Source organism: Mesoplodon densirostris, chromosome X (assembly GCF_025265405.1).
Source record: "Mesoplodon densirostris isolate mMesDen1 chromosome X, mMesDen1 primary haplotype, whole genome shotgun sequence".
Classification (NCBI taxonomy): domain Eukaryota; kingdom Metazoa; phylum Chordata; class Mammalia; order Artiodactyla; family Ziphiidae; genus Mesoplodon; species Mesoplodon densirostris.
This window is the reverse complement of record NC_082681.1, coordinates 60,205,235-60,226,731: the sequence shown is the minus strand read 5'-3', so window position 1 is coordinate 60,226,731 and position 21,497 is coordinate 60,205,235. Positions and strand designations below refer to the sequence as shown.

Here is a 21,497-nt window from a genome sequence, read left to right as displayed (position 1 = left end):
CCGGCGGCCGAGCAGACAAGCCTCTCGGGCTGGTGTGTGCCTGAGGGCACCGATCCTCTGTGCCGGAATCTCTCCGCTTTGCCCTCCACACCCCTGTCGCTGTGCTCTCCTCTGCTACTCCGAAGCTTTCCCCCTCCGCCACCTGCAGTCTCCACCCGCGAAGATGCTTGTAGTGTGTAGAAACCTTCCCTCCTTCATGGCTCCCTCCCACTGGTGCAGGTCCCGTCCCTATCCTATTGTCTCTGTTTATTCTTTTTTTCTTTTGCCCTACCCAGGTATGTGGGGAGTTTCTTGCCTTTTGTGGGGTCTGAGGTCTTCTGTCAGCGTTCAGTAGGTGTTCTGTAGGAGTTGTTCCACGTGTAGATGAATTTCTAATGTATCTGTGGGGAGGAAGGTGATCTCCGCATCTTACTCTTCCGCCATCTTCCTCCGGGGTCCTGCTTTTTTTTTAACACAGTGAAATAATGTTTATATTTTAATTGCTGCACGTAGATGTCTGTAAACTTTCAAGTAAACTACGAAAAGTAATACAAGGTTATAGAATAGGAAATAGAAATAAAAGACCTTTTGTAAAAACTACTCTTAAACTTTGTTTCATTCAACAAAACAAGGAGTTTTAAAAGTTGAATGCGTAAAATGAAGTTTTAAGTTATCTCACCTAATTTACATTTGTCCTTGAGATCTCACTTAACCAGGAATTTTATTTTATGGAGGATGTTCTCGTGAACATATCTTATCCTTTTACTTATTTTAAATATAGAACTCCATTATTTTAAGCTTCTCCAATACAATGAAGTAAAGCTCTAAAGAATGGAAAGCTGTTCTACTAAGTATTTTCTTAGTTGTAACAGTAACTGACTACCAACTAACACCTTAGTCTAATTCCAGTCATCTAAATTTAACATATACTTAATGAGTGCCCAGCGTACAAAGTCTTGAGGGATAAAAATACGTTTGAAAAATAGTCACTGTCCCCAGGGAGCTTAATAACAAGGCATTATGGGGAATATATTTCTACACTAATGATAGTAAGGAAGAAAACATTTATTATATTAAAAGAACATTTTATCTTGAATTGGTCATTCTGAAATTAAGAACATGGAATTATTTTTAAGTGTTCACAGTTTCAGACAAGTTAAAATTTCCCAGTCTACTTTCAGTAGATTTTCACCCAGAACTCTCATTAATTCATTATATTTTATTTTTTACTAGGTCTGCAATTGTGGCAGTGATACTTTCTGCCAACATTTATCTGCAAAACAATTTCAACACTGGAAATAAATTCTTTTTGATTAAACTGTTAATTCCTGTGCTAGTGGTGATAATTACATGAGTCCTTCTATTATCTTACTTCTCAAACTTGTTGGCTATGTCTCCAATTCCTCTTCTATATAATGGCGAAAATAAAATTATCTTTATCTAACAGGCAAGGATATTATAAAAATTAATTAAATAAGAAAAATACATAAAATTTGCTGAGTGCTTTGAAGAAAAGTGTTTTATAAACAGTAGTTACTGGTTTTGCTCTATGGTTTAAGATTGTAGTCTCCTCTAATTTTTCTAAAATTATGCTCTGTACTCTTTAAAAACCTTATTTTACAACCTAAATTTTTCACACATATTTTATATATGTATACAGAGGAAAATATGACAGCATTATTCTCTTTCTCAATCAGTGCCACTGGCTCCACATTTATTTCTTGACTTAGTTCAATTTAAAACAAACAAACTTCCATTTACCTTCTTTAACTTGTCTCTTGAATCAAATGTTTCTTTCTCCTCATTTATCTTTCCCTCCTCCTGGCCCTCCATATGACTATGATATTGCTAATGTGAATACTTTCTCATATACATCTTCTACCATCTGGAATTGCTTTACTTACATCTCATTCATATGCCATTTAAAAAAATTAGATGTCTTATCTTGTCTTTTCTTTTTCACACAGAAAACTCTTTTCTATTTTCCTATTTCTTTTCTTGTAAGTCAGTCAAAATTGTCTTTCTGCAGTGGATTCTGTAGGAGAGATATGTAATAACAAATTTGAATTTTTAAATTTTTAATCATTCTAAATTAAATAGGTTTTAAAAGTCATTTTTGCAGCAGGATATTTGCTAGAACTATACTTTCATGGATACTAGTATGTTTTCCTGGTTTAGGAGGGGGCCCTTATATTCACTGAGCACAAGAGTTTGCTTAGAAGCATCCATTTAAAGTAGCTTAGTCAGGGAGAAGGAGAGCTTTGCTCTCAGTAAGGAAAATAATGAAGTAAATAGTTAACAGAAGAACAAAGTGATGCTCTAAACAATCCAGGGATGAACAAATTAAAAAAACAATTTAATGGATTATAAATAAAGAAGTGTAGAACTTTATAAATTACTTTTAGTTGAACATAGTGCATTATTGAAGTCACTGAATGTATGGATGAATATGAGAGTGCATATAGCTATCAAAAAGTAGGAAAATATAATCGTGTTTAGATTACACAAAGTAATGAATATTCAATTAACTTAGATATTCAACTCCCTTCCATAAGTAAATATGAAATGAAGGCTACTTAGGTTGGTTGAATACACAAAAAAACTATAAAATTCTGATTTTGATTATTATATTCTTGACTTCATTTAGTGGTGTCACACTGCTTTTTCTCTGAGGACTTAAATATTTAACAGATTTCATGAGTTTCAGGAGGCCTTCAAATCTTTTAATTTTACTCTGAGGAAAGTGATTCCTAAAGGATCAGCTACAGATAGCCATAGCATTTTCTTCAAAACCATATCACCCCTTCAAATACCTCATTATCCTAGATTCCAAAACCAGTCTAGAATGTTCTAAGTCGAAGAAGTAGCAATGACCATCCTATCATGTTTAAGCTTTTGGAAGCCATTGTAATGGTGTGGGAATGCATCTTTAACTAGAAGTACTCATGGGACTGGAAAAGTGAAAATTTCCTCATTGGGGATGATATATATATGTCACTGAGTTGAAACATTGTTGGCTGGCTTCTATATAGGCTGAACTAGCTTATCCATCTGTAGCTTTTAGGATTCTAGACATTTCTCTGAAATTTATTTTCTCCAGAAAACCCGACTTGAGTTTTCAGGCATATTTAGCTGCCTCGAGTTTTGCTTTAGTCCTTCAAATGATGCTTTAGATCAAATACCTAATTGATAAAATGAACGGATTTTTATAAAGCTAGAGGTCTCACATAAAAAAACCAGTTTACATGCAAAATAGCTAGATTAATAAAACTGACATTTTAATCCCTTTAACACTTAGAAATCTGATTTTTTGTTATTTATCTAATAGACATGACTTCTTGAGCTGAATATTCTACACAAATATAATCATACTATGGCAAATTTAAGTAGTTTAAAGTAACTTAATTTTTTTCTCCACTTGTTTTACTTGGTATTTTGTAAATAGTAATCTCATTTTAACTAAGTCTGGCCTTCTGTAATCTAGATTGTTAAAGGTTTGAGGCAAAAAAATTGACTCCTGTCTGAGATAATCTTCTACATACCCTACAATCTAGTGGCTGGCCTTATTTGATTATTGATTAATGTAAAAATAGCATTTTACCAAATAGCTCCCTGATATTATGACACAACTGTGGAATTTGGTGAAGCAATTATTTTTTTTGTATTTTTTCCCCATTTTAAGGCATAGTGTATTAATTAGATTCAGCTATAAGTAAACATAAACTATTGTTTTAGATAACTTCAAGAGTTATTTCAACGTATCTTCATGGTTTGCTACACAGTTTACTGACAATTGTTTCATCTGCCGCAACTGTTAAGCTTTCTTAAACTTAATTGCTCCAATGGGCTAGTGATAGTTGATTCACCCATATTTGCAGTGCATTGCCACAATAAGTTATCCACAATTCTTTTTAATGACAACAGCTTTTGTATTTTGTGTTACTATGATATTGGAAGAATTTTTTCCTCGCACATAGTTGACCGCATAACTCTGTGATTTCACACATTAGCAATTTCTGTTTCACAAATAACTGGATTTGCTGTCCTAGTTGCTTTAAAAAGTAACTGCTAGGGCTTCTCTGGTGGTGCAGTGGTTGAGAGTCAGCCTGCTGATGCAGGGGACATGGGTTCGTGTCCTGGTATGGGAAGATCCCCCATGCCATGGACTGGCTGGACCCGTGAGCCATGGCCAAGATAACTGCTTATTTTGATTATTGCTTGGGCAATATTTGTAGTTACTTTAAGTGTTGCTTTCTCAAATGATTTCAACAGACACAGTGGACAAACGGTTTGACCTGTAGAGTTCAAATTCAATTTTTAGATTAAAAAGATAATTGTCTTTGGGTGCCTTATACATATCTTTGTGTGTATATATATATATATATATATATATATATATATATATATATATATATATATATATATATGTTTTAACCTCTATTTTATCCTCACCTGGTTTTCTGTTATTTACTTTCATTGTATAAAATGAGGCTAACCACATAATTTGTCCTCCAAATAAGGACAAGTTTAAAAGTGAAAGGACACCTCTTAATAATTAAACAGGGGCACGAGAATATATGGTCACAATACATAAAACCCAAAATGTCTAATTTCTTCTTTGCCATTTTATGTTTCCTATTCTTCCTGAAGGTCTGAACTACCTTAAGCCAGAGAGCTGCCACTCCCTGCATAACATCAATGAAGTAAACTATTACTTGCACAAACTCAAAATGGACTCTCCATTTATTTTAGCTGAACAATTCTCAGGTGAACAATTCTAAGTTAGCTCAATTGGCAAAACATTGGCTTGTGAAGAATTATCTGGCAGCAGACATGCTATCATCAAATTTATGTAGGGTGAATCCTTTTCTGAGCTGGCATTGTTCATCTCATGTAGTGTTCACTAAAGCTAAACAGGCAAGAGAATGGCATGGAAAGCAGATGTAATTTCATTAAAAATTACTTTATTTTGGACATATGATTTCCTTAATCATTATTTAAATATATGAAGGTTATCTGTCCTTTGCTTCCAAGATTTGACTCACAAAAATTAAGAGGGCTTAGCCTCTGGCCAAGGTTCTAAACAATTAAGGTTTTAAGAAGTTAAATGTGTTACCCCATTTCTCCTTTTCTACACCGTTTTCCCTGAGTACCTATTTATCTAGAGGCCATTTGAATATAGCCTAAACAGTTGATGAGTTAGAGAACCTCTTGCACATCTTTTCAAACTAAAAATTAGATTGTAGATAAGAGTCTTGAGTGGTTTTTGTAAGAGAATAATAGTGATTTTACCTTCATGGACATATTCTTCATAAATATGTTTAAAAAAACAGTTTATATTTTCCTTCATTATACTGATTTGAGAATAATAATGGATACTTGGATGCAGTATCAAATTGTACTCTGTTGTTGTTTCTCCATTCACCAACATTAAAAAACATGATGTCACCAATAATCATTTAATTATTTTTGCATCATATGTTTTGGTTTTCTTCATGGATTTGCCTGGAATTCACTCAGGGTTTTGAAATTTTTTTTACATACATACTAAATATATATATATATATATATATATATATATATATATATATATATATATATATATATATATATATATATATTAGATAGATAAATATGGGCAATTAAGTCACCATCAGGAGATATATATTATATATTGTATATTATATATTACATATTATGTGTATATATATATATATATATATATATATATATATATATATATATATATATATATTAGGTGTATTCTGATGGTGACTTAAGAGTGTCCATATCCTATTCTAGTTGAGCTAATCATTTTTCTAAAGATAAATTTAAATTTCACCCCCTAAATGTCCTATATGCTTTAACTCATAGAACCAGATATGATGCAGAATTCTATTTTAAGTCAATTGTGCATATCAGGATTACTGTTCTTTTATATGACATTATTCATGAAAGGCAAAGCAATTCAATGAATTAATAAACACATTTCAAGTATGTTTATTTTGAAACTTGCCTTTAATCCTTAGAGATAGCTTGAATATTTTAGTATAGTCCCTAATAAAAATAATTGAATTAGATTCAAGTATCTAGGTAATAGAGTTAGTAGCAATCACTACAAACCTAAATAATTCTGGTGATAATAAAAATCAAGTTAAATACAAAATGTGGTATAGAGTTCAGTTAGTTTAATAATCCAATGGTTTAATAGTATACATTTCATTTTAGAGTAATGATGTTTTAAAATGTAAATTGCTTATTATTAAATTCCTTAACTTTATATTAATTGTTTTTCTTCCACCTCTTGGCAAGTTTACCAAATCACAAACGATTTTTTTTAGTACCTCCTTTTATTTTATGTATTTATTTTAACATCTTTATTGGAGCTTAATTGCTTTACAATGTTGTGTTAGTTGTTGCTGTATAACAAAGTGAATCAGCTATATGTATACATATATCCCCTTATCTCCCCCCACAAATGATTTTGATCGGAGAAGAATGTCTTTTTCAGAAGTTAAAACCAGTATTTATTAAATGTTTACCAGTCTACTATCATTGATACGGTTTTGCTATACTTCAAAAATATATATCCAAAGGTTGTCAAATTTTTGAGAAATTGTGATTACATTAAATTATAGTTTGATAATCAAAACATAATTTGAGCATCACTTTAATATTCAGGCTTCTTGTCCTTGCTATCATGTGCATGAAAGTAATTGATCATAATTCTATATAAATTATTCATTCTAAACTGTAGTCAATATTTTGTTATTCTATAGTTAATAATCAGATTTAAGTGAATCATATCTTTCCCCATTACCTTTTTTCTCAAAAATACTTTAAAAATATTTCCTAGAAATTTTCTACTTCAGCAAATGTATGTCAAGACTCCCAGACTGTACAGCTAAAACTAATGCAAAATGGTAAATCAACTATACTTCAATTAAAAAAAAAAAGGCTCCCAGAAAACTTCTTTAAATGCCAGAATTATTCATGGGATTGGATAAACACATCTCCATTAGATGTTTTTTCCTGTTATTAGTAAAATCCCCTCTAGTTCTGATCAATGTTGAAGCAGCTTTGTCCTTGGTTTTTATTATATATAGAATATTTTACAAGGAGAAACATCTTCCCCCTTCTAAGAGGATAGTCAAAGCAAATTGGTGTGTTTATTTAGAATAGTAGGGATTTTTAAAGGGAATTTCAAATTGGACTTTCTAGGTATCACAAACTCAATGTACTGGGCATCACTGATAAAGAGATTCCTCTTTTAACAATTTATTTTGATGTAGTTACATTCACTTTGAAGATTTTTTGGTAGTTGTACATGTTTCCTTAAACCATTTTTCTTCTAACTATTGGCTTACTGAGGTTGTGAAAACGTACAGAGGCTGTGGATACCGACAATTTTAAGTTCTGCTTTGATTTCCAGAGTGGAAATGTAATATTGTACTGGCTTTGGCATATAAGACCTTTACATTAATTCTTAATCAAGATAAAAAAAAATTTCTTTTACCACATTGCCCAATTATCATCCTTTAATCAAAGTAACTTATTAATGCTACAGAATGTATTTGTGGACATTATAGTTTAGAACTTGATTTTGAGAACATTTTATTCTAAAAATCGTATCAAGACGTGACTTTCCAAATACACAGTATTTTCCTATTATGGTTAAACTTGTATCTCTTTTTGTCCCCCTCATCCCACCCTTTTAAACTAAGACTTGTAGCTGCACGAGGACTGAAAATACCTTTGCATATTTATGACTTTATTTGGTAAACTTTATTTAATGTAGGTATTAAAAAAGGAGGTAAAACTCCCAAAATGTCCCAATTCAAAAGAGAGTGAAAATAAAAACTCCTTTCTACTAACTTTATACTTTGAAGCATTTATTTTATAACACTTAACTGTCAAGAATTGTCATATGTTTTGCCATCTATGACAGCTCTTTTAGTAGAATAAGGGGAAGGCATTGCCATTATAAGTAAGGGATTTAAGTAGAGCAGCTTTCTGGTAGAGTGACAATAGTGATAATTCTGCTGTCATGCTCTTGTTTTTTCCTGTACTGTCCACTGGGTTATCCATTATTTCTCAATATGATACAAATTAATTAAGATATGTAGTAAGTTGTGGAAAATTTCTTATATTTTGTCATAAACATGTTTACTGACTGTACATCAATAAATCAGTAAGCAATGCATGAAACTCTAAGAATTATAGTATTATGAAAATATCTACAAAACCCTAGATGTTTAAACCACTGTGTTTTTTCATATGATATTGTCACAGATCAAATATATTCACAATTTTTATTTTAAAAAATAATAAACAATTATTGTTTAACATAATTTAAAAATAACATGTTTAAATTAACAAATGTAAAATAAAGAGTTGGACATTTATTCATATCAGATAAATAGAATAATGTTGTCTATGTATATATAATATTTCCCATAATGTTCAGTTTTTCTTTGTCATCTATAGCTTTAGCTCTTATTGAATAAGAACGTGTCTTGGAACCTGAATCAAAACTTGATTTTAAAATTTTAGTTGGTAACCAAAGATCAAATTTCTCCAGTTCTGTATCAGATGATCTGATTATTAGACACCAATTGGATTCACTTAATTTCAAGTAATACATTTTAAATGTGTGTTGATTATACCACCTATAATTTCAAGCTACTGTGTAAACCTTGGGAGTTTTAAATAGTACTTCCATTGGTCACAAATAGAAATTAGTTTGCTGCTATTCTGACCTAGCATACAAATAAAGTCAAAAGCTTCTCCTCCTAGAAACATTTAAACCATTTATATTTTCATAAAATTAGGTATTACTTATTGGTGATCTTAGAGTTTTTAAAAGTACAATTAACTACAAGATAAGATAGTCTATAGGAAAATATGTTTATAGTCGGCTTACTGCCATAGAAAAGTGATGTTTGTACAAATGATTCTAATGCACAGATGTGATTCATTTCTTTCCATTTATATTTCTGAGGCTCTTCTGATTATTTATTTGCTGGATCCTACAAGTATAATTGTAGTTATATTGATTTCAGAGTAAAACTTCGCCTTTGAATACAATTTAGTCTTTTCCTTTTAGGATCATAATTCTGTGTGTTGGCCCAGAGTTTCTTGACCTTGGCACTATTGACGTTTGGAGCTGGATGATTCCCCCTTGTGAGATGAGGTAGGACAGGACGGGGGCTGTCCTGTGCATTGTAGGAAGATTATTAGTATACCTGGCCTCTACCTACCTACCCCCCCAAAAAAGTATTAGCACCTTTGATAGAGATTTTATGAAGTAATAATGCTTTTTATAATTTCCAAAATATTATAATTAATTTTCACTGTAGAAGTTACTTTCTTTTTTTTTATGTTGGGGGTAGGAGTTTATTAATTAATTAATTAATTTTTGCTGTGTTAGGTCTTCGTTTCTGTGCAAGGGCTTTCTCTAGTTGTGGCAAGCGGGGGCCACTCTTCATTGCAGTGCGCGGGCCTCTCACTATAGCAGCCTCTCTTGTTGCGGAGCAGAGGCTCCAGATGCGCAGGCTCAGTCGTTGTGGCTCACAGGCCCAGTTGCTCCGTGGCATGTGGGATCCTCTCAGCCCAGGGCTCGAATCCGTGTCCCCTGCATTAGCAGGCAGATTCTCAACCACTGCACCACCAGGGAAGCCCAGAAGTTATTTTCTTATCTATGTAACTGAAGGGGAACATTATGCTAAATGACAGAGCCAAGTAACTTGAGAGATGGTTTTCTTCTAATTTCAGATAGGATAAACAATTCATTAATCACACAAAAGTATTTCAATACTTATTCTATTTTATTATATATCAATAAAATACACTTATTAACACTAACAAAATCTTAACTTATGCAATGAATCCACTCTATAAATTGAATATTTATATGAAACAAATATGTGTCCTTTGCCAAATTAATTTCCAATCTTAGAATAAAAATTAGAAGGATAAAATTAATATGTATGAGTATTTTTGTTTGTAAAATGTTATAAATTGTGGGAACTCAGCAGGTAAAGAAAGGTTTATTCTTTTCAGTAGTAAAATCATTATTTTTTTTTAATTTGATTTCATGGTTGTGTAAAAATTATTAGTTAAAATAGTTAAATGCTAATGTTAAAATAGTAAACTTTGAAAAAAATCTATTTGCTACTCTCAAGGATAAGAAATGATAAAAATTAATATCTTCTAGCATTAGACAAATTAAGAACTGTTTGAAGATACAGTATATGAATGTAACACAGTTTGCCTTATATTATAACACTAGTATGGCTATCTTGATAAAAGAAGCATTTATTAAGCCAATGTCTTTACTAATGGGTTTATTTATGATCAATTGGTTTTAGCTCTTAAATTTTATATTTTTTTCTTTTAGTATTGTGAGGCATGAAAATATATTTTGACCGTATGCCTACAATAATTTTATCTAAACTGCTATATTCGTCATTGAAAATGTCTACGCTTTAATGTGTGAAACTGGGACCAATTTAGTTAAGTTTGTCATTGGCTGTGTCTGTAAAGAACTGATTAACTTAATAAGACTGGAAGTTTCAGTTGTTTCATTGATTGACATAGTTGCTAGATGGCATGGCATAAAAATATTGGTTCTGCCTTTCAAGGCATAACCTTAATTAATTTTGGAGAACTTTTATAAACATTACTATTCTCTGGATGGAGTTTAGATATTATAGTGTATTGATACCCTGATTAAAAAGTGTGATTCAGTGCACCTGAGGGGAAATATTACTAGTAGTTTGAAAATACCATTGTTTCTCCTGATTCACAATGATCCCAGACATAATTTAAATCACTCATGGAATCAGTGTCATGGGGCATAGTATTTGCTGATATTAAATATGTCTAGTAAATTTGAGTAGGCTAAGACTCCTTAAATATGTAAATATAGTTATGCTTATAGAACACTGATGGCTTTTTGCCTATGGAGGGGCTTCTTTAAGAAGAAGACGTGGTTTTTTTATTGGAAAGTAGTGGCAAAAATATTTTTGTCATCTACTATGCTGATAATTAATTTATATAGCAATAGCTTATGTATTTAATAGATATTAAAATTTATTTTGACTTTGTTGGTTCCTTGTGTTTCTGTAAGAGATACCTGTCTTGGCCTGTGGAACTGATAGTGCCAGTTATACAGAAGAGGTAGTACCGTCAGAGGAGGAAAATTACTACAACAATTATGGTAATGAATATGATGAGGATAATGGCAATAATGATGATACTGTTGATGATGAAAATCATGAATTTTCTAATGATAATCACTTATTTGATGATATTAAAAATGCTACTCATGAATTGTTTAACATCAGAGAAATTTGGGCTTCATGTTTCCATCTTGCTAAAAACATAGTCAATAATGAAGAATCAGAAATGATCTCAGAGGACATGATACTTCCTTCTAAAATAGAATCAGAAAAACACTTAAGCAAATGGGGATGAGTTCCTCCTCCCCTTAAATTAAAACAGGAAAGGCTAGGTAAGAGGTAAGGTCCTCTTAATGTCTCAAGATATATCCCATACAGTCAGTACCAACTGGGTAAACCTTGGATTATGAAAATAACTCTGCCTATACATGGCCTCACCTGGAGCTTTCTCTGATTCTGTGGGCAAGGTACTTTTGTCTGGGCATGATCTAATATTGTCTGCCCTGATTTTTTTCTCTCTCTAATTATCTCTTAATCCAGAGGTGTGTCAAAACTACCCCATGTCCTCCATTCCTTTCCCAGTCTTAACCCACAAAGAAGAATGTGCATTTGAGTTAAAGTCTGAACTGCAGAAAGCCATGTCTAAGGTTGCCAATCCTCCGCTTCCATTAGGGGAAAAAATTATACTCTTTGGTCTGTCTGAAATGTGCACGGAAAAAAAAGACCCAGGTTTGCTGCCCTTCTCAGGCCATCCTCCAACAAACCCTGCCCCCACCTCCATGATGATCTGCCTCAACTGTTGGGCTACAACCTACCTCTCAAAAACCAGATCACTGAAAAATCTGGTACTTTCATTAACAAATGTGAACAATGCTTTAGTGACTAACAATACAAACAAACCAAAGATGTATATATATCATCCACAAGATTTGTCCGTTCATCCATTGATAGTGTTAGCATTAATGACTTGCAATTATTCAGCAAAGCCTCGATTAGAATGAACCATCTCTTATTAGTCACTGCCCATTTGAAACTCCATTCCCCACAGAGCAAAGGATTTGAGCTATTCTTGCAATGATTACCCATTTCCAAGAGAATGTAATCTTTGGACAACTTTGTCATTTACTTCTCTCAAGAAAATTTTCCACCATCTTTATCATGACATGTAGTTAATCAGTATTCAGACACCCTGACACAGAGAAGAAATGGCCTTCCCATATGATATAGAAACTGAAATCCTTTTTTGGAGTAACGGAGACCTCTGGGCTTTGGGGATTAAGTAGGACATTAGTAGAATGAATCAGATTTTGTTTTCTGTTTCATTTATATATGTCTCATATTTAGTCATTTGTTTAAGATTTTCCCTTTTTTTCTGAAAGTCAAAACTTGGCTTTTCAAAACTAAGTGAAGAATAGACTGAAAAAATTGGAAACCTGATGAATGGATTTGTTTCAATATCCACCTGTTCTCATGGATATAACCACCCTGATATCTTCAATTAAATCTCCTTGAGAGGAGGCATCCCGGGCGGGGGTCGTAGCAGCCGCTGATTAGGGTGGACATTTCCTCCCACTCGGTCATGACGCACAGGTTGGGCACATGCGAGGATCAGGGAAAGGAATTCCAGTGCTGACCATCGAGTCCGACTGGACCTGGGCCTCTGGGACAAATTCAGTGAACTGGCCAAGTGCATTATTAAGATCGTGGAGTTTGCTAAACGTCTACCAGGCTTCACCGGCTTGACCATTGCAGACCAAATCACCCGGCTGAAGGCAGCCTGTTTGGACATCCTGATTCTGAGAATCTGCACCAGGTACACCCCAGAGCAAGACACCATGCCGTTTTCGGATGGCCTGACCCTGAATCGAACCCAGATGCACAATGCAGGGATCAGACCCCTGACCGACCTCTTATTCACCTTCGCCAGCCAGCTCCTACATCTGGAGACAGATGACACGGAGACAGTCCTTCTCAGTGCCATCTGCTTGATCTGTGGAGACCGCCAGGACCGTGAGGAACCAACAAAAGTAGATAAGCTACAAGAACTATTGCTGGAAGCACTACAAGTTTATATCAGAAAGAGACGATCCAGCAAGCCTCACATGTTTCCAAAGATCCTCATGAAAACCACAGATCTCCGCAGCATCAGTGCTAAAGGTGCAGAAAGTGTAATTACATTGAAAACGGAAATTCCTGGCTCAATGCCCCCTCTAATTCAGGAAATGCTAGAGAATTCTGAAGGACATGAACCCTTGACCCCAAGCTCAAGTGGGAACACAGCAGAGCACATTCCCAGCACCTCGCCCAGCTCCGTGGAGAACTGTGGTGTCAGTCAGTCACTACTGCTGCAATAAGACACTTTCTAGATACTTCAGACATTCCCCAGTACCTTCACTCCTGGGATTTAAAATGCAAGGAAAATACATTTTTAACTGCTGCTTAGTTTTTGGACTGAAAATATATTCAAACTCAAGAAGGACCAAGAAGTTTTCATATGTATCAATATATACCCCTCACTGTCTAACTTACCTAGAAGTACAAACTTTTTTAATTCTAAAAATCAGCCATTTCATGAAACCCAAAACCAGTTAAAAACTTCTATTCTCCTCTTTGAACACTTAAGATTGCATGGCAAAGACCCAGTCAAAATTATTTCCCCCTGGTTAAGTTTCTGAAGACTCTGCACATACAGAAGTATGGCTCTGTTCTTTCTCTCCTGTACGTTTGGTGCTTTCCTTTTGTCTTGCCTACTCCAAATAACCAAGACACCAAGGTTATGGAACAGATTACTTACATGTCCAGTTAAGAAAGGGTCAAAAAGATAACTGTCTTGCTTTCACAGATCAAGACATCAAGGTAAGGAAATGGGACTGTTGTACATTGTGGCAAGATAAGGCTAAAGATGTTCTACTTTAGCAAGTATAGAAGCTTGTCCTTGCTCTCTGGATGCTCTCAGATCGCATATTTTCTTTCATGTTGCCCAGTGAAGTATACAACAAATTCACTGTACTAGCAGAAGAGAATTCTGTTATAGTGCAACTGCCAGTTCAGGTATCAAATACCATTTGTTCAATTGTTGATGTCGCTAAATTAAAAGTGGTTTATTACTTGTTTAATGACATAACTACACAATTTTTTAAAGGTACATTTTTACAGTAATGATAGCCTCCAAAGCAGAAACACTTTTCCGTGTTAATAAAAGTTTTTGTATACCTATTCACAAGCCATTAGGGATGTTTCATGGGATAATGACGGGCTAGTCTACCACCTGCACCATGCAACTCTGTATCCTTCCTGATTCCTGCTTGATACTGGGGGGGGGGGTGGTTTCCATTGCCTCCCAAAGTCACAGGCAGAGAATCTGCGTCCTCTGGCCTGATTCAATCACTGTGAAGCAGAGTGGAGGCTGGGGTGGAGTGGTTAACAGATACAAGTGTCAGTTTCTTAGTTCTCATTTAAGCACTAGTGGAATGTTTTATTTTATTTTTTGATATATTATCAAGTCTGTGATGTACTTTCTCTGGCTCTGTTTGTACATTGAAATTGTTTAACAATGCTTTCTATGTTCATATACTGTTTATCTTTTTCCATGGAGTCTCCTGGCAAAGAATAAAATATATTTATTTTAAAGGTGAAAAAAAAATCTCCTTTGTTCCAGCACATAACATTATGAATTTAAGTTAACACTTTAAAACATTTCAATCTGAATGCTTATTCCAAATAATATAACCAAGTAGTTTGATTATTCGCCTAGTTGGAGGACACAGAATAGTGACAATGACACATGGCCATAAAAAAGGAAATAGATAGATTTATCATACATCACCACAAAAAATCCTTTAAGACAGAAGTTAGTATCAAGACACTATCATTTTCAGTGACCTTCCCGAGTACATACTCTTTTCTCAAAGAGGTAAAAACAAACAAGCTGTTCCTAATGTTGAAATCTGATGAAACAGAGAAAAAAAAGTCAATGGAAGGAATTACTTTTCTTGGGACTAACATGAAAAAAAAAAGAACCATATGCTACAATATCATTATTCTATTAAATAGTCTTTGCTAAATATCAAGTAGATAAAATAAACGTATGATATCTTAAATCTTGTGCATGGTTTTGCCAAGATTAACATCAGTGCTGTTAATATTTTAATGTAAATTCTTTCTTTCCAAAAATAGTTGATACTTTCTTAAATACATAACTTTCCTTTCTGTAATATAACTTTAAAGTAGGTAGGGACTTGGTGACTTCAAGGTTATTGTCAAATATGTGACTAACGGCTCAGGTCATTTTACATGTAATCCATTTTTTTATTGTATTTCCCTTGACAGTGCTACAAATGAATGCTGAAAGAAATGTTCTTGAAATAGTGCATAGAATCTAAATGACATCACAATGTTGAATATTTCAGAAAGAGTTGCAATCCTCTTCAGTAGTTCTAGGCAGCCTATAGCAAACTAATGAACTTTTAATGGAATTAAAGTAAATTTATTATAGTACCAATTATATTTGTATTAAGAATATTAAATTTATTTCCCTATTGTTTTCCAAAATAGCCGTATCTCTGTGGATTTATCCATTTGAAACTATGCAAACTCATAAACACTGGCATTTCTCTGGCCCAAAGTTGTAACAATAAGAGTAAGAAAAAAAAAGAAAAAAAAATTAAAAGTCAGGTTGGTTCTTGATAAATCAAGCAGTGGTAAAGCTCAGAAATAAATTTTTAGTCTTTCCCTCAGCATTCCTCGATCTACAGAGTAAACAGCTTTTATGTAAGCAGTTTTAGAATCCAATCTCTTTGGAACTATTTTTAGTACTTACTGGCACTCTATGCATTTTCTGGGCAACTGTACTAGATTTATAGCTGTGGAACTGCTGTTATTTATTCCCTTCCAATAGGCAACGAAGTGGTGTCTTGCACATGCATATGTCAAAAATGCTAAAGTTTAGTACAATGGTTCAGCTAATTCTTTCACAGAACGATAGGCAAAAAAAATAGCTTTTAATTCGGCAAGGAATATTCTTTATTCATTTTTTTTTGAAAAGCAAAAATACTTATCTTGGGAATTTCATATCCAACACCAACTTTCTTTTCCTTAATTTTAAAAATCCCTACAAAGAATTAAAGTCTCAGATGAGCTTAATAACATCTCACTTATTTCAGCGGTTTTTGTCCTAGATTTGCAAACTCATCTTATTTTTGAATTTAGGAAGAAATGCCACTCACAAATGAAATTAAGTCTTTTGAATTACATGAGGTTATCAGAAAGTCCAAATTTTTTTCTTAACCTGAACTGGAATTGACAATTTTGTGTACGTGAGATCAAACTAGTTTAAGACACCAGGATCCAAAATCAACATATAATGTGTTGCATTCAATTCATATAGTATGTTATTTTCTTCTCTGAGTTTTTGTTGTCTCTTTTTTTTTGTTTGTACATGTGGGTGTTTGACAGATGTAGGGTTTTGTATTTTGTAAGTACACAGGCAACTTACCAAACTAAGTACTTGTCATTATTTCTTCCAAAAATAAAGGTTTACATCTAGGCTATAAATTTTTACCAGAGATTGACACTGTAGCTTATTATATCCCTAACAGAAAAAAAAAATGTTGTTTTATAAAATAATCCTGAAATTGTTTTCTGGACAAATTAATTTAAGCAAAAGAAACAAAGCAACCTGAGTCAACAATTACAGTATATTCCTATTCAAGCACAGACTGAAAATTAAAAACAAGAACAACCAAACTTTGCTCTTTCTCTTTTTTTCTTTTAAAATAGGAATTATCTTTTTAATTCATGCATTTATTCATCTAACAAACGATTATTTAATGTGTTCGTATATGCTGGGTGCTATGTCCTTAGAGATTATACATATAAACGAAGCTTGATGCCATTTTATCCTACACTCACATTCATTAATGTAATAGAGGCTTAAGTAAATTACCGAGAGAGACACACAGATGAGTGATACTTCTCTCACCAAAGGATGACCATTTGGGAGAGATAGCAAAGGATTTTCTCAAGATTTTTTCCCTATAAACAAGGGGGAAATAATTCTAAGTAAGTTTGGAATTCAGGATACTACAATTATCCCAAAGCTCTAACTTTTTTTTTTTTCGTATATAGGACATATCTACAGTAAAGTTAGCAAGGTGATGAATTAAGAAGCCATATATCTTTATTTCCCCTTTTCATCTTTCCCATTGTTTTCATGTCATGGTCTAACATATGGCAAAGAGATTCAGGATTTTTCATGGTTCATATGAATTTGAATGTCAGTTGAGCTAATGACATGGGGTAGAACTAATGTTGGATCCATGTGTTCGTCATTCTTTATTCCTGAAGGACACAAGACAGAGGAACAGCCTTGGAATAGTCATTCATTAAAGATAGTAAGCTCATGTTGGTACCACATTTTAGCATCAGACTTAGATATCTGTCCAAAACTTTGTTGAAAAGTATTTATGTCTTATATGTAGGCAACTCCTTTTCAAATTACAGGGATAATATGAAACGTATTTATTATATATTTTATTTTTTATTTTTTTAAAACACTTTTATTGGAGTATAATTGCTTTACAATGATGTGTTAATTTCTGCCTTAGAAAAAAGTGAATCAGTTATACATATATATATATCCCCATATCACTTCACTCTTGTCTCCCTCCCTCCCACCCTCCCTATCCCACCCTTCTAACTGCTCACAAAGCACCTAGCTGATCTCCCTGTGCTATGCGACTGATTCCCACTAGCTATCTATTTTACATTTGGTAGTGTATATATGTCCATATATAAACTACCACTCTCTCACTTTATCCCAGCTTACACTTCCTCGTCCCCATGCCCTCAAGTTCATTCTCTAGAACGTCTGTGTCCTTATTCCTGTCTTACCCCTAGGTTTTCCATGACATTTTTTTTTCTTTTAGATTCCATATATATGTGTTAGCATACGGTATTTGTCTTTCTCTTTCTGACTTACTTCACTCTGTATGACAGACTCTAGGTCCATCCACCTCACTACAAATAACTCAATTTTGCTTCTTTATATGGCTGAGTAATAATCAATTGTATATATTTGCCACATCTTCTTTATCCACTCATCTGTCGATGGACACTTAGGTTGCTTCCATGTCCTGGCTATTGTAAATAGAGCTGCAAAGAACATCGTGGTACATGACTCTTTTTGAATTATGGTTTTCTCAGGGTAAATGTCCAGTAGTGAGATTGCTGGGTGGTATGGTAGTTCTATTTGTAGTTTTTTTCAGGAACCTCCATACTGTTCTCCATAGTGTCTGTATCAATTTACATTCCCACTGACAGTGCAATAGGGTTCCCTTTTCTCCACACCCTTTCCAGCATTTACTGTTTGCAGATTTTTTGATGATGGCCATTCTGACCGGTGTGAGATGATATCAAATTGTGCTTTTGATTTGCATTTCTCTAATGATTAATGATGTTGAGCATTCTTTCATGTGTTTGTTGGCAATCAGTATATCTTCTTTGGAGAAATGCCTGTGTAGGTCTTCTGCCCATTTATGGATTGTGTTGTTTGTTTTTTTTTTGATACTGAGCTGCATGAGCTGCTTATAAATTTTGGAGATTAATCCTTTGTCAGTTGCTTCATTTGCAAATGTTTTCTCCCATTCCGAGGGTTGTCTTTTCATCTTGCTTATGGTTTCCTTTGCTACGCAAAAGCTTTTAAGTTTCATTAGGTCACATTTCTTTATTTTTGTTATTTCCATTTCTCTAGGAGGTGGGTCAAAAGGCTCTTGATATGATTTATGTCATAGAGTGTCCTGCCTGTTTTCCTCTAAGAGTTTGAGAGTGTCTGGCCTTACATTTAGGTCTTTAATCCATTTTGAGTTTATTTCTGTGTATGGTGTTGCGGAGTGTTCTAATTTCATTCTTTTACATGTAGCTATCCAGTTTTCCCAGCACCACTAATTGAAGAGGTTGTCTTTTCTCCATTGTATATTCTTGCTTCCTTTATCAAAGATAAGTTGACCATATGTGCATGGGTTTATCTCTGGGATTTCTATCCTCTTCCATTGATCTATATTTCTGTTTTTGTGCCAGTACCATACTGTCTTGATTACTGTATTTTTCTAGTATAGTCTGAAGTCCAGGTACCCGATTCCTGCAGCTCCATTTTTCTTTCTGAAAATTACTTTCACTATTCGGGGTCTTTTGTGTTTCCATATAAATTGTGAAATTTTTGTTCTAGTTCTGTGAAAAATGCCAGTGGTAGTTTGATAGGGATTACATTGAATATGAAGATTGCTTTGGTAGTGGAGTCATTTTCACAATGTTGACTCTTCCAATCCAAGAACATGGTATATCTCTCTATCTATTTGTATCATCTTTAATTTCCTTCCTCAGTGTCTTATACTTTTCTGCATACAGGTCTTTTTTCTCCTTACGTAGTTTTTTTTTTCCCCCCTAGGTATTTTATTCTTTTTGTTGCAATGGTAAATGGAAGTGTTTACTTAATTTCACTTCCAGATTTTTCATCATTAGTGTATAGGAGTGCAAGAGATTTCTGTTCATTAATTTTAAACCCTGCTACTTTACCAAATTCATTAATTAGCTATAGTAGTTTTCTGGTAGCATCTTTCGGATTCTCTATATACAGTATCATGTCATCTGCACACAGTGACAACTTTACGTCTACTTTTCCGATTTGGATTCCTTTTATTTCTTTTTATTCTCTGATTGCTGTGGCTAAAACTTCCAAAACTATGTTGAATAATAGTCGCAAGAGTGGGCAACCTTGTCTTGTTCCTCATCTTAGTGGAAATGGTTTCAATTTTTTACCATTGAGAATAATGTTGGCTGTGGGGTTTTCATATATGGCCTTTATTATTTTAAGTATGTTCCCTCTATGCCTACTTTCTGCAGGGTTTTTATCATAAATCGGTGTTGAATTTTGTCGAAAGCTTCGTCTGCATCCATTGAGATGATCATATTATTTTTCTCCTTCAATTTGTTAATATGGTGTATCACATTGATTGATTTGTGCATATTGAAGAATCCTTGCATTCCTGGTAAAAAACCCACTTGATTATGGTGTATGATCCTTTTAATGTGCTGTTGGATTCTGTTTGCTAGTATTTTGTTGAGGATATTTGCATCTATGTTCACCAGTGATATGGGCCTCTAGTTTTCTTTCTTTTTGACATCTTTGTCTGGTTTTGTTATCAGGGTGATGGTGGCCTCATAGAATGAGTTTGGGAGTGTTCCTTCCTCTGCTATATTTTGGAAGAATTTGAGAAGGATAGGTGTTAGCTTTTCTCTAAATGTTTGCTAGAATTCACCTGTGAAGCCATATTGTCCTGGGCTTTTATTTGTTGGAAGATTTTTAATCACAGTTTCAATTTCAGTGCTTGTGAATGGTCTGTTCATATTTTCTACTTCTTCCTGGTTCAGCCTCGGCAGATTGTACATTTCTAAGAATTTGGCCATTTCTTCTAGATTGTCCATTTTATTGGCATATAGTTGCTTGTAGTAATCACACATGATCCTTTGTATGTCTGCAGTGTCAGTTGTTACTTCCCCATTTTCATTTCTAATTCTATTGATTTTAGTCTTCTCCCTTTTTTTCTTGATGAGTCTGGCTAATGGTTTGTCAATTTTGTTTATCTTCTCAGAGAACCAGCTTTTAGTTTTATTTATCTTTGTTATTGTTTCCTTCATTTCTGATCTGATTTTTATGATTTATTTCCTTCTGCTAACTTTGGGGTTTCTTTTTTTGTTTTTCTATCTCTAATTGCTTTAGGTATAAGGTTAGGTTGTTTATTTGAGATGTTTCTTGTTTCTTAAGGTAGGATTGTATTGCTATAAGCTTCCCTCTTAGACCTGATTTTGTTGCATCCCATAGGTTTTAGGTCATCATGTTTTCATTGTCATTTGTTTCTAGGTATTTTTTTGATTTCCTCTTTGATTTCTTCAGTGATCTCTTGGTTATTAAGTAGTGTATTGTTTAGCATCCATGTGTTTTTAATTTTTCCAGATTTTTTTCCTGTAATTGATATCTAGTCTTATTGTGTTGTGGTCAGAAAAGATACTTGGTACGATTTCAATTTTCTTAAATTTACCAAGGCTTGATTTGTGACCCAAGATATGATCTATCCTGGAGAATGCTCCATGAGCAGTTGAGAAGAAAGTGTATTCTGTTGTTTTTGGATGGAATGTCCTATAAATATCAATTAAGTCCATCTTGTTTAATGTATCATTTAAAACTTGTGTTTCCTTATTTATTTTCCTTTTTGATGATCTGTCCATTGGTGAAAGTGAGGTGTTAAAGTCCCCTACTGTGATTGTGTTACTGTTGATTTC

General features: G+C 33.6%; 2 protein-coding genes across 8 annotated transcripts in view; both read left to right on the top strand.

Moving 5' to 3' along the window:
- The window catches only part of PCDH11X (protocadherin 11 X-linked), a 717,733-nt gene that overhangs the window by 14,296 nt on the left and 681,940 nt on the right, over positions 1–21,497 (top strand). The window lies entirely within an intron of this gene.
- On the top strand, positions 11,723–13,516 carry LOC132482573 (retinoic acid receptor beta-like). Its single transcript, XM_060087899.1, has 2 exons — positions 11,723–11,891; positions 12,753–13,516. The coding sequence occupies exons 1-2, from the start codon at positions 11,723–11,725 to the stop codon at positions 13,514–13,516; spliced, it is 933 nt and encodes a 310-aa protein (XP_059943882.1).